The sequence below is a fragment of the Ammospiza caudacuta genome, chromosome 10 (assembly GCF_027887145.1).
Source record: "Ammospiza caudacuta isolate bAmmCau1 chromosome 10, bAmmCau1.pri, whole genome shotgun sequence".
Taxonomy (NCBI): Eukaryota; Metazoa; Chordata; class Aves; order Passeriformes; family Passerellidae; genus Ammospiza; species Ammospiza caudacuta.
The window spans coordinates 13,758,120-13,772,201 of NC_080602.1; the positions used below are offsets into that span (position 1 = coordinate 13,758,120).

At 42.7% G+C, this 14,082-nt stretch overlaps 2 protein-coding genes across 4 annotated transcripts; both read left to right on the forward strand.

Moving 5' to 3' along the window:
* The first annotated feature begins 121 nt into the window (after positions 1-121).
* TM2D3 (TM2 domain containing 3) lies at positions 122-5,012 on the forward strand. The gene is made up of 6 exons (XM_058811566.1): positions 122-238; positions 1,256-1,354; positions 2,134-2,291; positions 2,807-2,981; positions 3,567-3,642; positions 3,920-5,012. Exons 1-6 carry the CDS (start codon positions 151-153, stop codon positions 4,083-4,085), a joined length of 762 nt encoding a protein of 253 aa, XP_058667549.1. The 5' UTR covers positions 122-150; the 3' UTR covers positions 4,086-5,012.
* Positions 5,013-5,276: 264 nt separating this feature from the next.
* Positions 5,277-13,307, forward strand: ADAL (adenosine deaminase like). 3 transcript variants are annotated; one of them, XM_058811298.1, is made up of 10 exons: positions 5,277-5,421; positions 6,832-6,962; positions 7,469-7,529; positions 7,885-7,972; positions 8,522-8,603; positions 9,349-9,475; positions 10,138-10,218; positions 10,820-10,958; positions 11,424-11,524; positions 12,412-13,307. In XM_058811298.1, exons 1-10 carry the CDS (start codon positions 5,362-5,364, stop codon positions 12,622-12,624), a joined length of 1,083 nt encoding a protein of 360 aa, XP_058667281.1. In that variant the 5' UTR covers positions 5,277-5,361; the 3' UTR covers positions 12,625-13,307. The 3 variants fall into 3 exon arrangements, with proteins under 3 accessions (XP_058667281.1, XP_058667282.1, XP_058667283.1); XM_058811300.1 differs by having other exon boundaries at positions 5,301-5,421; positions 6,864-6,962; XM_058811299.1 differs by lacking the exon at positions 10,138-10,218.
* The last annotated feature ends 775 nt before the right edge of the window (positions 13,308-14,082 follow it).

Here is a 14,082-nt window from a genome sequence, read left to right on the forward strand (position 1 = left end):
GGTGTTTAGGATGTTTCAGAGCGAATTTCGGGTTTTGCCGTGTCCGCTCCCGTGAGGGGCCGCCCTGGAGCCGCCGTTCCCCTCAGCCGGCCCGGCCCCGCCCCCTGGCCGCCCCCTGGCGGCGGCGCGGGGCCCGCCGGCCGCACCAAGATGGCGGCGCGGTGGTGGCGGCGCGCCCTGCGCCGGCTCTGCGGGGCCGCGCTGTTCCTGTCACAGCTCTCCATCCTCTCGGGCCGCGGTGAGTGCGGCCACAGGGCCGAGACAGGGCGGCGGGGGTGGGAGAAGGGCCAGAGGCTCCGTCTGGGCCTGGGGTGGGAACGGCTGTCCCGAACGGCGGCGGCCGCTCCTGCGTCCAGGACTGAGCGCGCGTCCGGCTGCGGAGGTGGCGGTGCCCGCGGTGGGGTGAGGATCGCTGCCCCTTCCCTGACTGAGGGCGAAGCGGGTGTTTGGGCATGGCCGCATTTCGTTGTGCCGGCTCTGCAGGGTTCGGGCTGAGGCTCTCGGTGTGAGGGCAGAAGATGGGCCAGGCCCCGCTCGCCGGCTCGTGTGCTGCTGTATTACACAGCACCTTTTGTACCTGCTCTCTGTCGCGAGCGTGTGTGATTGAGAACGTCCTGGGGCTCCTCGGCGCGGTCAGGGTGGGTGGTGTGGCAAACCCGCCTCTCCTTCCTCCACCGCGCCCGGTGGCCGCCTTGAGGGCTCGGCACTGCTGGCGCATCGCGGCTGTCCCGAGCTCCCCGGCACTGTCAGGGTGGGTTGTGTGGCAAAACCGCCTCTCCTTACTCCACCGTGCCCGGTGGCTGGGGTGAGGGCTCGGCACTGCTGGCGCATCGCGGCTGTCCCAGCCCACAGCCGGCGGCGCTCACAGAGAGCAGCGCGCAGCGCCCGCACGGACACGGCCGTGCCTCCCGAGCGGCTCCTCTGCTCCATCCTTCTGTCAAATAACTGCTTGCATTGCTTCATTAAATGCTATTGTTCAGTAGAAAACTCTGTGTAAAATACGCTTTCTGAGCAGTGCTTTTAATTCTCATGAATCAAAAAAAAGATTGAATGGAAATAAATGTAGTTCCTTGTCTTAAAGGAACAATTCCATTTTAATGGTCTAATATTTAACATAAATATCCCACTATTAGTAGGACAGGAAAACAGACTTTTTTCTAATCTCATTACACTTTCCACTTGCGCATTCATATTAGAGTGCTGAAATCAAACTGTTTCTGAGGATGAAATTTCACTTTCTCCATTGTTTTTGTAGCAGGATCTTTGATGACGACAAAGCTTTCACAGCCACAGTCTACACTGGCAAAAAGCCTAACTTCAACGAGTACAAATGCTCCCTATCTTAAAGCAGTAGGTAAGTTATTATGTTTCTTTTGGTTGTTATTCGTGGCTCCTTCTCAGTCTTGAGTCCAGAAGTTCTTAAACTGGGTCTTAGAAACTACATGATTTCACAGTGGTAAAGAAGCGTTGCAGTGTAACACATTATTAATTACTCTTCAGTGAGCCCAACAATTACTTTGGGTTATCTAATTAGACAACTGGTCCATATAAGAACTAGAAAATGGTAGGTTAAAGTACCATGGTGGTGTGTGTGGTTTATACCCCTCAGGATGGTGGAAGTTCTTGAAAGACTCCAGCATCCTGCAAGAACTTGCTCCCTGTCCACCATCAGTACAGCTTTGTAGCTCGCTGAGGGTGCACCAGGACTGACAGAAACACTGTTCTTGCTGGCAGTTTAGGAGGGGATTCTGTACACGTGCAAACAACAAATGGCTGAGGTAGCTGTAGCTCTAATTAGAGCTCAACTCCAAGTAGGTTACCCATGTCAGCCGCTGCTATTCCTGAAGTGATTATTTGTGCTGAGGAGCACTGGCTGAGGCGGCGCTAATCCCCATCAGCTCAGTCCTGGTGCTGCGCTGGAGTGCTGGCTGCTGTCCTGCACAGAGCCCTGTGGCTCCTCTGGCTCTCACAGCACAGGATGGGAATGCTGCTCCATGTATAGTGAGGAAAGCCCTTTATACAGTGTCAGTGCATGTGTTTGTCTATGTGTATGTATAAAATAATGTATATAAATACTTCAGACTATTTAGCTTTTTTTACCCATGTTGTTAATTCACTTATTGCCCATTTCAGAAAGTACAGAAATTCCACCTTACTTGACTAACTGTCCCAGCAATGGGCTTTGCAGTAGGCTGCCACCAGACTGCATGACATGTAACACAAACTATTCCTGTGTTTATGGGAAGACAGCAACTTTTGATTGCAGAGTCAAGCCGCACGTTCACTGTGTTGTAAGTAACCTGTTATTCTTAACCCCAGATTTAAGTAATTAAACTGGCATCTTGTATTAAAATGCAGAATATTGATATCCAGGTTCTGATGTGGGCAGGTTTGCAGTTCTGTGATGAGTTTGATTACTCACTGTGGGCTGTTGAGGAGGCAGGCCTGCCCTTCCCTAGTTTGCCTTTCTTGTCTTGAATCTTTTCATTACCTGGCCATGCCTTTGAGTTAAACCATTCCAAACATTTTGAGAGTGGGTAGGCTAATATCTGTCAGAGCTACGAACTGACCTTACAGGTGAGACTAAATGAGTCCTCCTTTTGGCAGTAGCCTTAGATTGGAGGAATAAGGAATGTTCAATGTGACTTTGATACCTCTTTGGTGGTTTTCTATTCTGCTCTATAATAGGTAGCAAACAGAACAATTGTTCTTTTGCCCAAAATGTCTGCTCATGAAATCTAATTTGATACTGCACATTGATTCTTGGTTTTAATACTATTGAAGTAATAGTGCTGTCCTTTTACAGGATGAGAATAACCATGAGCAGGAGAACTTTACAATTAACATGACGTGCCAGTTTTGCTGGCAGCTGGCCACAAGTGATTATGTGTGTACCAATTCCACAAACTGCATGACAGTTTCCTGCCCTCGACAGCGATACAATGCAACGTGCACAGTCCGGGATCACATTCATTGTCTGGGTAAGGTGGGCAAAGCTGGAGTGCTCGAAAGAATTTTCCACGTATTTTGTAATGGGCGAATACAAAGATTGTTTATGTCCTTTTGCAAAACAGCTCCTTGATCAATCTACTGAATTTGTTATTGTTGCATTTCATTTTTTAGCATAATAGTGACATCTAACTGTAGACATTGACTTAATGTATTGTTGTATACTATCACACCAGAGAAAACAGTTCTTTTTATTTTTGTCAACATCTGTGAGTTAAAATTACCTGAACCTATTAGTGGTCTGATTCTCAGACCACTAATAGAATCAATATCAAGTGTCTCCATAGGCCAATTTAAAAAAATTATGCTGATTCCATCCAACTAGGCTTAATTTTCCCTCTGTTTGTTCACTGACTTTTCTGATATGGGACCAAGACTGCTGGAACAGAGAACTGCAGGGTATAAATGAGCTTGTGTGTTGACAATTGTTTCTCAGTTAGTGACAACCCTTTGAGACTCCTTTTGGAAAAGTGTAGTATCTTCTTCCTTGTCGTTTTCTTCCTTATAATATGGTCTTTGTTTATTGCATTAAGGTTTTAATATTTTCTAATGTTTAGGTAACCGTGTCTTTCCTAAGATGCTCTATTGCAACTGGACTGGAGGTTATAAGTGGTCTACTGCCTTGGCACTAAGGTAAGCAGGAACTATTGGATAATGTCAAGCTAAAATAGATTTGTTTTCTTTAAAATCTTCAGGTTCTGTGGTTTTCTGCTTGGTATTTTTTAAAGGTGTGCTGGATAATCAGTATTTCAGATAGTCTAACTTGAAATGGTGGGTATAGAATGCATGAAGGGATCACATTCAACAGTGCTGGCTGTCTTCAGCAAACACATCTGGAGGAAAAACACTTAGGTACCCAAGCTCAGTTCTTCTAAAGATAATAATAATTAATCATATTTTATTCTTTTAGCATCACCCTTGGTGGATTTGGTGCCGATCGTTTCTATTTGGGGCAGTGGCGGGAAGGTCTGGGAAAACTCTTCAGCTTCGGTGGACTTGGAATATGGACACTGATTGATGTGCTGCTAATAGGTGTTGGCTATGTGGGACCTGCAGATGGATCTCTCTATATTTAAATGTGGGTGCAATGTGTTTCTGAGAGAAGTCATTGCCTGCAAAGGGCTCTAAATAAACAAGTGTGGAGGTTTGAGCCTTTAAGGTCGAATGAAGAACAACTGTTTGTTCTATGTGCATACATTGTAATGTACAGTATCTGTACTTGGTTTGCCTTTAACTAAGGTCAAATAAAAGAGTGGATCACTGAGTAAGTTGAAATTAATTTCATTTCTTCTATAGACATGGTATTTTTCTATGAAAAAAGGTTGAGCAGCTAACCAAATTCTCCACTGTCTTTGAGCTTGGATGATCTGTCAGGCCCCTAAAGAGCTGTAAACTAACTTGAATACTGAATTGTTTACTTCATATTTCTATGCTTGAATTTAACTCTAAAGCTAACTTCCCTAAATATGTCAGGATTTTTTTTTGTATTTGTGGGAGGATAATTTATTTGCCTGAGTTATGTGGGTGGTATGTAAATCACCATGTTTTATTATGTTAATTACATTATCTTCTTGGCTTGGGACATAGCAAGAGCCAATATCTGCTTAGGGACTCGACTTTAAATTGTGGAGGAGTTTAGAATTAGACTGCAGTATCTCTAAACTCTAAATATGAAATAATTGAAATTGATTTTTTGATTGTTCTGGAATAACTCTGTTTTGTTTTGGTTTGACCAACATATCTGTGAAAGTTACAGTTCCTATTCTTGTGCTAGCAAGCTTGCCAAATTACTTTTAAAAAGGGTTGGCAATATAATCGATGAGTTTATCCACTTAGGACTTTGTGACGCGATAATGTAGCGGACTAGTGCCATTGCAGGGCAGCTTTGTGCAGTCGCGGTGGATGCGCGGCCGTGCGTGCGTGCCCCTGACGCGGGGCTGGAGCGCTGCGGCGCCGTCGGGCTGGAAATGCTGTCGCTTCAATAAACTGCCCCTGGAAGCTTTCCTGCCGTTAATGCTGACACTGTTTGTCGCGGGCTCGGCTCGGTCCCGCTGCAGCGGCGCGGGGCGGGCGGACCGGCGGCCGCGGCCCCGCGCTGGGCGGTGCCGGGGGCGGACTCGGGGCCGGGTTGGGGCGGTGCTGAGGGCGGTGCCGGGCCCGGGGCGTGCCGGGGGCGGACTCAGGGCCGGGTTGGGGCGGTGCCGGGCCCGGGGCGGTGCCGGGGGCGGACTCGGGGCCGGGTTGGGGCGGTGCCGGGGGCGGTGCCGGGCCCGGGGCGGTGCTGGGGGCGGTGCCGGGACTGTGCCGCCGCCGAGCCCCGGCTCGTCCCGCCCCACCGGCACAGAAGCCACCATGGCGGCAGAGCCGGACCGCGAGCGGGAGCTGCGCTTCTACCGACGGCTGCCCAAAGCGGTGAGCGGCGGGGGGCGGCGGGCCCGGACCCTCCTGCGGCGGCACCGGGCTCGGGCTGCAGACGGACAGGCAGCCAGAGCGACAGACGCTGGTGCTGTCTCGGAGTTCTTGCCAAACGCGCGGTTTCTGAGGGCCTTATCTCACCGCAAAATGCATCGGGTGTTTGCCCGTCTGGTTTGCTTACAGACCTTACTAATCTAATTGCAATTAAATCAGTTGAGCGCGATCTTCATTTTCTCTGTTTGTCCTGTTTCCTCTCAGTCTAGCCAAGTAGTCTGGCTCAGATAACGTTTTTTCTCCATGTCCCGAGGGTGTGCCTTACTTCTGGCATATCAGTGCAAGCCTTCCGTGGGGGTGTGTGTGGATTTATCGCGGCTCGTGTGCCGCACTCACCAATCCCGAGGGCACGTACTCCAGCACAGAGCTCTGCACAGGCAGTGCATGGGCAACCACCAAACCCGCTTCAGACCACACCATCCTGGCATTCCAGTGATCCTTTTCACTAGGTTGCTTTTCAAGGTGTATGTTTAATGTCTGACAGAATTCTGTGAGGTAATTGTAAGCTTTTGAAAAATATAACACAGTTGTAGCGCTGTATATTTGGCTCAGTCATCAGAATCTGTAAGCAGCCGCAGCTTCCGGTGCTTACAATTTGTTTTCTAATGTAAAGCTTGAAGAGAAGTATTTATTAAATTTTTCTAATGAGAATGGATGTGTACAGGAAGACGAGAGGTAGGTAACAAAGTAGATGCTTTGTGGATACATTTTGAACGAGCTGGGAGGGCGCTAGAGACTGGTTCCTTAGGTCAGGAGCCCGGAGATAAGGAGCGAAGGTGAAGTGATTGAGTGGAGCTGAGGATCATAGGTTTGGAGCCCGAAGTCAGGATGGCAACAGAAAGAGGCCTCAGGCAAAGCAGTGCAGTTTCTGCAGTTGCTGCTCGTGTCAGAGTCTTGCTGCGTTTCTGGAGTGAGTTTAAACTTCAGAGTATGAGCAAAAGCAAGGGGAGTGGGTAGACACCTGTTGCTATATTTGAGTGATGGACGTGTACATTTAATTTGCAGTGGATGGGGAGAGTTCTTGAATCCTTACTGTACCTTATGTAATACTGAGGCAGCTATTGGCTTTCTCCTCACCTTGGATCACACCATCCCAAGAATTGTCTGTAGACCTCTTTGCTGAGCCAGCTGTGCTCCCATGGAGACCTGAGCCAACAGCAGCCACCAAAGAAATAGGGCAGTTCTCAGCTGAACCAGTTGCAGAAACCTAAGGAAGTCATTATTAGCCAAAATGCAGATAACTGTTCTTTTCAAGCTCAGAGTGAAACAGTGATGTAGGCTACAAGAACAGAAGTACAAATGAGGTACAGGTGCCATCCTTTTCATAAGTCCATAGGATTTTTATTTCTGTAGGAACTCCATGCTCATTTGAATGGCTGTATCAGTACTGCTACTATGAAGAAACTCATGGCCCAGAAGCCAAACCTTCAGATCCAGAATGGAATGACTGTGATTGACAAAGGAAAGAAAAGAACCTTAGATGAGTGAGTATATGCATGTGGGTGATGGACCTTACCAAAAGTTTTTTATTCAAGTTGGAAACAGAAATGTGTGGCCTTACACACTAACTGCAGAAAACATGCTTTTAAGATTTACAGCGTAATCTCAGATATCTTTTAGATATTTGTATCTACAAAGTAATTCCTTCAGTGCTTGCAAACTAAAAGGAAAACTCTTGTTGATTCATTTCTTCTTTAAAGGATTGAAATTTTTCACTTAGATCATCTGCTTTTCAGCAAATATTGATGCACATAGTTTCCTTTTTTTGGAAACTTTGTTTTCTTTTTCCTTCAAAAAGCTTTGTGGTAGTTACAACTTTTGTTGCTTTGTTAGTATCTAAAATCAGAAATTCCATTCAGATGTTTCTTTATATTTCAAGCTACAGTCTGGTTAGTTGACTCCAGTGGGCAAGTGTTTTTAAAATGTAGATTTTTTTTTTCTACATACTCTTTCAGTGCCTTTCCAATTAATTTTTTCAATTTTATTTTAGATGTTTTCAGATGTTTCAGATCATCTGTCAGGTTACCACGAGGACTGAAGATATTTTACTGGTAAATTAATTAAAAGTTCGTTTCAAACAAGCAAGCAGTACACACAGTCACAACTGGTTGGATTAAGAGCATTGGGTTCCAAGTAACAATATCAAAAATGATCATTTTCAATTGAAGGCCAAGATAATTATTGTGAAACTCTTGCACTCTCTTCACTATCTCATTTGAAGGAATCGAATGTGCCTTCTGTGTGGTAGTATTTCCACAGATATGGGGACCATTAAAAACACATTGGGCCTGAAAACATTGCAAGTGTTTCACAACAAAAAACAACTGGGTCTTTTAGTTGTAAATGAAAATATAACTAATTATAAGTATCACTTTTATGATGTTAAATACACTTTTACTTAATCAGATAACTAAAGATGTCATTAAAGAATTTGCTGATGATGGTGTTAAGTATCTGGAATTGAGAAGCACTCCAAGAGAAGAAAATGCCACAGGTACAGTCATTTCTGGTTTTTAATTTGACATCTTCTCGCATTATAAAACTTTGTTGAAGGCTATGTTAATAACAAGTAAAGTCAAATTTAGTTGGCTCAATAAAAATATATTTTAAATATGAAAGCTAAGATTTAACCATGCAAAAGCATGTCACTTTCCTATTAGATTTTTGAGGGAAAAAAGGGGTTGGTCATAAGTCTATGACCCATGAGATTGGCTTATTCACTTGAGTGTGGCATCTGAGCCTGCTAATATATTTTACTTTTGTTGTTTTGATTTTTTCTTCTAGGTGTATTTTAGTAGAAACACATCATAGAAGTCCTATTGTGATTTTCTGGTTCACACAAATTAGGAAGAGGTTTAGTTAAAATATGTGCTTCACAGTAAAGCTGTATTTACAGACAGAATTAGAATTACATGGGTTAGAAGACTGTATCATCTAAAATTAAAGGTGCAACATGAAACTTAGGAGACTAGAGAGCTGGATCTGCAATATAATAAAAATAATTTAAAATATGTTTGTTCCAAACGTGTGCATGTGTTTGCAGGTATGACCAAAAGAATGTATGTTGAAACTGTACTTGAGGGTATAAAGCAGTGTCAAGAAGAAGGCTTGGATATAGATGTAAGGTAAATAAAGCATGTGGAACACCTCTGTTTCAAGGGTTTGTGTAGTCTGATGCTTGGTCAGGCTTCCAGAGAGCTTTACAAGCCATCAGTATAGGAAAGGAAATTGTTTTTAAACCAGATTTCATGGAGTGGAAACAAGTAATTTATGGAGACCTAACTTTTTATCTTCGTTTTTTACTGGTAAAGAAGAAAACCAGGTAAAACCTCTCATCTTTAAGACTGTCCATTCCTTGCAACGTTTTCAGGAAAAGAACTTGGCTCCTTTTTCACAGCTTAGCTTCATTGCAAAGATTTAGTTTGATTAGCTGTACAAGCACCTACTGTAAAGAAGAGCTGGTCCTAAGCAGCAGAGAAGTTTCAGAAGGTGTTGGAGGCTGTTTGCAGACAGTTTGCTCTCCTGTCTTTTAGAGCCTCTGTAGCAACCCTTACTAGATTTGTTTGTGAAAACTGAAGAATTCTCATTCTTCATGTGTGTTATTGCAAATCATGGGCCAACTTATTTATCTGTGACCCTCTGCACTTTGGTACCTTCATTCCTAGAATAGTCTCCTATACAAATACTCTTCATACTCAGCTGTGAAGTATAAGGAGTATTTGTATAGGAAACTGTTCTAGGAATGAAGGTACCAAAGTGAAAAGGAATGCTATTTTTTGTTGGTATCGGATCTATTGAGCTCCTGATATTACAGCTTGTATATAATTTAATAATAATTTAATTTAATAATTTAATACATTTCTGTCCCAGGCTGTTAATAGCAATAAACAGAAGAGATGGCCCAGCAGTTGCTAAGCAGACTGTTAAACTTGCTGAAGAGTTCCTGCTTTCCAGTGATGGGGTTGTAGTAGGACTTGACCTCAGTGGTGATCCCACTGTAAGTTTTTGGTTAATTTTAGTATGTTCTTGAAGAGAAATGTATAATGTTGTATAACAGCAGGTGGTTCTAACCATAGTTTTTTTCTCACAAGATTTGTCCAATTTTTGTGCCTAGCTGGAATGGATTGATACTGGATTAATCCCTGTTGCTGTAAGGGGCAGATTCTCTAACAAAGATCCCTTAGATTAGTGTGAGACTGAGAAAGGAACCATTGAAATGCAGCGTTTATCTGGGAAGTGTGTGTACCTCAATTGTCCCATTCAGAAAACTGGGTGGAGGCAAGTTGTCAATAGTGCACATTTTGTTTACTGCGCCAAGTGTTCATTTTATATTAAGAAAGCAAAAATGTTTGAGGACAGCTGTCAAGCTGAAGTGAAATAGCTCCAGGTGGTAGCTGTGTAAAAGGTACCAGAATCAAGACAATTGTCTTGTAAGTCAGGCATCCTCTGAGCTACTGGTGTTTGATCCGGTGCTCTAAACCATGTGGCACAGGCTTGTTTGACTTGCTGCATCCCACACTGAAGTAATGGGAAAAGTGGAATAATTTAAATGTAACTGTGTTTGAATGTAGTGTTTGGATGTTGCTAGACTTCTTAATTATGGTAATGACAGGGGTTTTGTTAAATAAGGTGTAGAATAGTGATGTGTTCCTGTTCCAGGCAGGACATGGTCAAGACTTTTTGGAACCACTCTCAGAAGCAAAAAAAGCAGGTCTAAAGCTAGCACTGCATCTTTGTGAGGTAAAAGTGTTTTTATTTTCGTGCTTCTCTGTAATTGTAATTTTGTGAAAATCTCAATGAAACTGAAGTTAACTTCTGTGCATTTTGGACTTCTCAGGCCAAAGTATTAATGGTTTGAAGCATTTGAGAAGAGACAAGAAAACAAGGAGAAATCTTCAACCTTTTATTCTAAAGCTGAACAGCCAGATTATTGCTTTCTGTACTATATAAATTGTGGGTTTAGGTGTGAAATTAGGAGCTTTTTAAGAGATCCACTCCTTTCTGTCTGGTATTAAGATCAGCAATCAGGTGTAGTGAAATCCACAGTTTTGTGAGCAGTGAGCTCTGTTATTTCCACTGGGAACAGTGGGAAGAGTTGAGCTTTTGTTCAAATGGTGGCTGGAATTGGCTCTGAGAAGCCAAATAATTACTGAAGATAGTTATTTTTTCAGGAAATTAAGCAGGACATATGATGTCATCAGCATATTTATGCTTGTTTCTATTTCACTAATGCTTTCTTTTGGGTAAGAGATGCTGTGAAAATAGAACTGAAAGTCCATTGTAATTATATAATGTGCTGTTTTATGCTGCCTTGACAGAATGTGACATATATCCTCTCTAGATTCCAAATCAAGAAGAGGAGACCAGGATTCTCCTGGGCCTGCCTCCTGACAGAATTGGACATGGAACATTTCTCAACTCCACAGCAGCAGGTTCTGAAGAGATAGTGTCGCTGGTTCGGCAGAATCATATACCTATTGGTAAGGAAAAAAGTATTTAAAATTACTTTATCTCTGGATATCAGAACAGGATATGTGCTGCTGATCTAGTGACACCAGTTTGTGTATCACCAAGGTGACTTGGACAAATGTGGCAATGAGACTTGCCCATAAAGGTACACTCATGACAATTGTGGGGTTTTTGGCACCTTTGTGGCAGTGGTTTTGCTTCCATCTGTGTCTCAGATGGAAGCAAAACCAAATCCCAAATCATAATTTGTCATTACTGTACAAGACTGTGTGGTGGTTCTGTACCTAGATTGCAAACTCCCTAAATTTTATACCCCAAAAAAATCAATTAGCAAACTTTTCTCAAGAGAAATTACAAAAGAAGTGTAGAAAATCAACAGTAGCTGATGTAAATTTTTATTCAGGACCTTCCTAAGTCAATTAACATGTCTCTTGTTTTAATATATGTCCTCATTTCTTTTTCTGTTTTTCCCTTAGAATTTTGCATGACATCAAACATAAAATCTCAGACAGTGCCTTCCTGTGACAAACACCATTTTGGATACTGGTACAGCTTGGGCCATCCTGCAGTGCTTTGTGTAAGCTTTTTGGGTTTTAAGCACGTATTTAAGCAAAGGGCTAAGTGAAGTTGGAAAAGTTTTTCTCTGTTTATGGATTAGAACTGACTTACGATTTCTGACCTTGTAGCAAATAATTTGCTCTTAGGAAATCATAATGTTCAGTTTGAGAAATGCTTTTAATTCAAATGGGAATTGCTAGTATTTATCTTGGTTCTATTGTAAAGCCAGGACTTTTTTTCTGTGGGATAAAATGATCCAGCTATACAAGCAGTGAACTTCATAGCTCTTTGCACAATGGCAGATTTCTCTTACAACCCATGGCTCCAGTGCTTGCATATGCAGCTCTGCTTACCTGGTGTTCCTTGTGCTGGGTGAGAGCTCCTGCTCTTGATAATTCTCTTGATAGCTCATTAAGGTCTTTAAGCATTGCAGGTGCCAAGTACTTGTGCTGCCATTGGCAGGGTTTTAGTACTATCCTGTTAGTTTAACCCCCATAATCCATAGCATTGTTCAAGCGAATGTTTATAAATATATATATTTTTTTGATAGCACTGCTTATCTGGGGAAAGGGAAAAGAGGAATAAGAAGACCTGCACATAGTGATATACCTTGAATATATGCATCATTTGATACCCATCTTTCTAGCAATTTTAATAGGAAATCCTATTTTCTTGATGAATTGTGCCATCATTTTAAGAAGTTTTCTTATATGTTTGAATAATTTATTCATTTTTAGTGAAAATAGGGCAAATAGAGAATTAAATAACCATGCAGAGATGAAAGAACAGCAGAAAAAAATGTGAGACAGCAAGATAGAACTGGTTTGTATGTATAGAAAGAAACCTTTTTGATACAGAGGAACTAATTTAAACTTTTTTATTTCTTTCTTTTCAATTTAACTCCAGACTGATGATAAAGGTGTCTTCGCCACTGACCTATCACAAGAATATGAGCTGGTTGCAAAAACATTTAATCTGACTCCATCACAGATGTGGGATCTTTCCTATGAATCAATCAACTATATTTTTGCTTCAAATGCAGTAAAATCCAAGCTGAGGGAGCAGTGGTGTAAGCTGAAGCCAGCTCTGTTTGATCAACCAGACTGTTGTCCTGAATAGCTTGGGTGTATTAGCTAAGTTAATAAGCTTTTTTTACTGAAGTCCCCAGCTTTTTTCAGACCTCAGGGTTTTTAACCCAGCCATAAACTGCCTGTATGAATTGAAAGCAACTGGAATGCATCCCTTGTAACTGGGGACAGAAGTAAATGTTCTTTTGGTAGGTGAGAGGGGTTCTCAAGCAGTGACTAAAATGCCAGATGTGTTGTCACCTTGTTTCTATTGAGTTGATATGACATTTAAAAAAATACTTAGTTGAAATGTCATCATAATATAAATATTGAAGAGCTGGAACAAAATAAAGGCAGAGCTATTGGCGTTTAAAACATCTCTGTTGGCAGCATTCAGCCAAGCAGTTTGAATGTGTGGTGTGTATTTTTGGGGTTTGTATTGTTTTCAGGTTTTGAGCTCTTGACTGAACAGAAACCAACTCAGGGAGAACTAAATATTTATACCAAGGAATTAATGTTGTATCTCTTTTTATTGCTGTACATGTATGACTAAACCTGCTGTGGATTGAGTAGCACGTGGGGGTCTCTGCTGGTGCCCTGGGCACTGGTGGTGTGTAGGCACTTAAGAATCTTGAATGCCTTCAGTAACTGAGCTACTTGGCAAAGTGGTCTCATTCTTAAAATGCTTTTTAGAATTGCTGTTTGTTGTGTAAAAAAAGGAATAAAAATAGCCTCAAGCTCCATGTCTTTGAAACCACTACTTCCAGGTGTGCATGTGTGTGTTTGAGCTGTGCAGAAGAGAAGCAGGATTCTGTGGGGTGAGTCCCTGAGCACCGTGCTGCCTGCCAGCCTCTCCCTGCTGCTGTGGCAGCCCCTGGCTCTCCCTGTCCTGGGCAGCCACAGGGCTCACTCTGCCCTCTCCAAGCACCTGCCTGTGTGTTCTGGTGCTGAGAGCTCACAAAGTCTGTGAATGTGCACATGCTGCCATTTGTGTCATAGGAGTCAGGAGGTCACCTGGAGGATTCCATCTGTGTGCAGTGAAATAACCAGGAATGTACGTGGGTGGCTAAAGAGCAACACACAGAGCTGGGATTTCTGTGTATAGGAGTCTAACTGTGAGTTACTGCAGTTATTTACACAGCAGAAATGCTACACTTAGGAAGCTGGACAGGATGTGGACTTTTGGAATGAAGAATCACCATCTGATGTCATGCACAGTTCCCAAGATGACCATTGCAACTTGAAATCCTCTTAGTGTCCCTGGGCTAGTTTTCCAGTTTAACTTTTGTAAATAAAACTGCAGTTTCCTTCTTTTACTTCATGTAGCATTATAGTTAATTTTAATTTAAGCACTTCTTGCTGAGCCTGCTTGTCAAATTCTATAAACTACTGTTTAGTTTATAATATTGTATAAAAATGACTGTGGCATGCAGAGTGAAGCATCATCACAGAATTAGCCATCAGTAATGGGGCAGAGAAGATTTTTTTCCCTGAATGCAATGGAAATTTT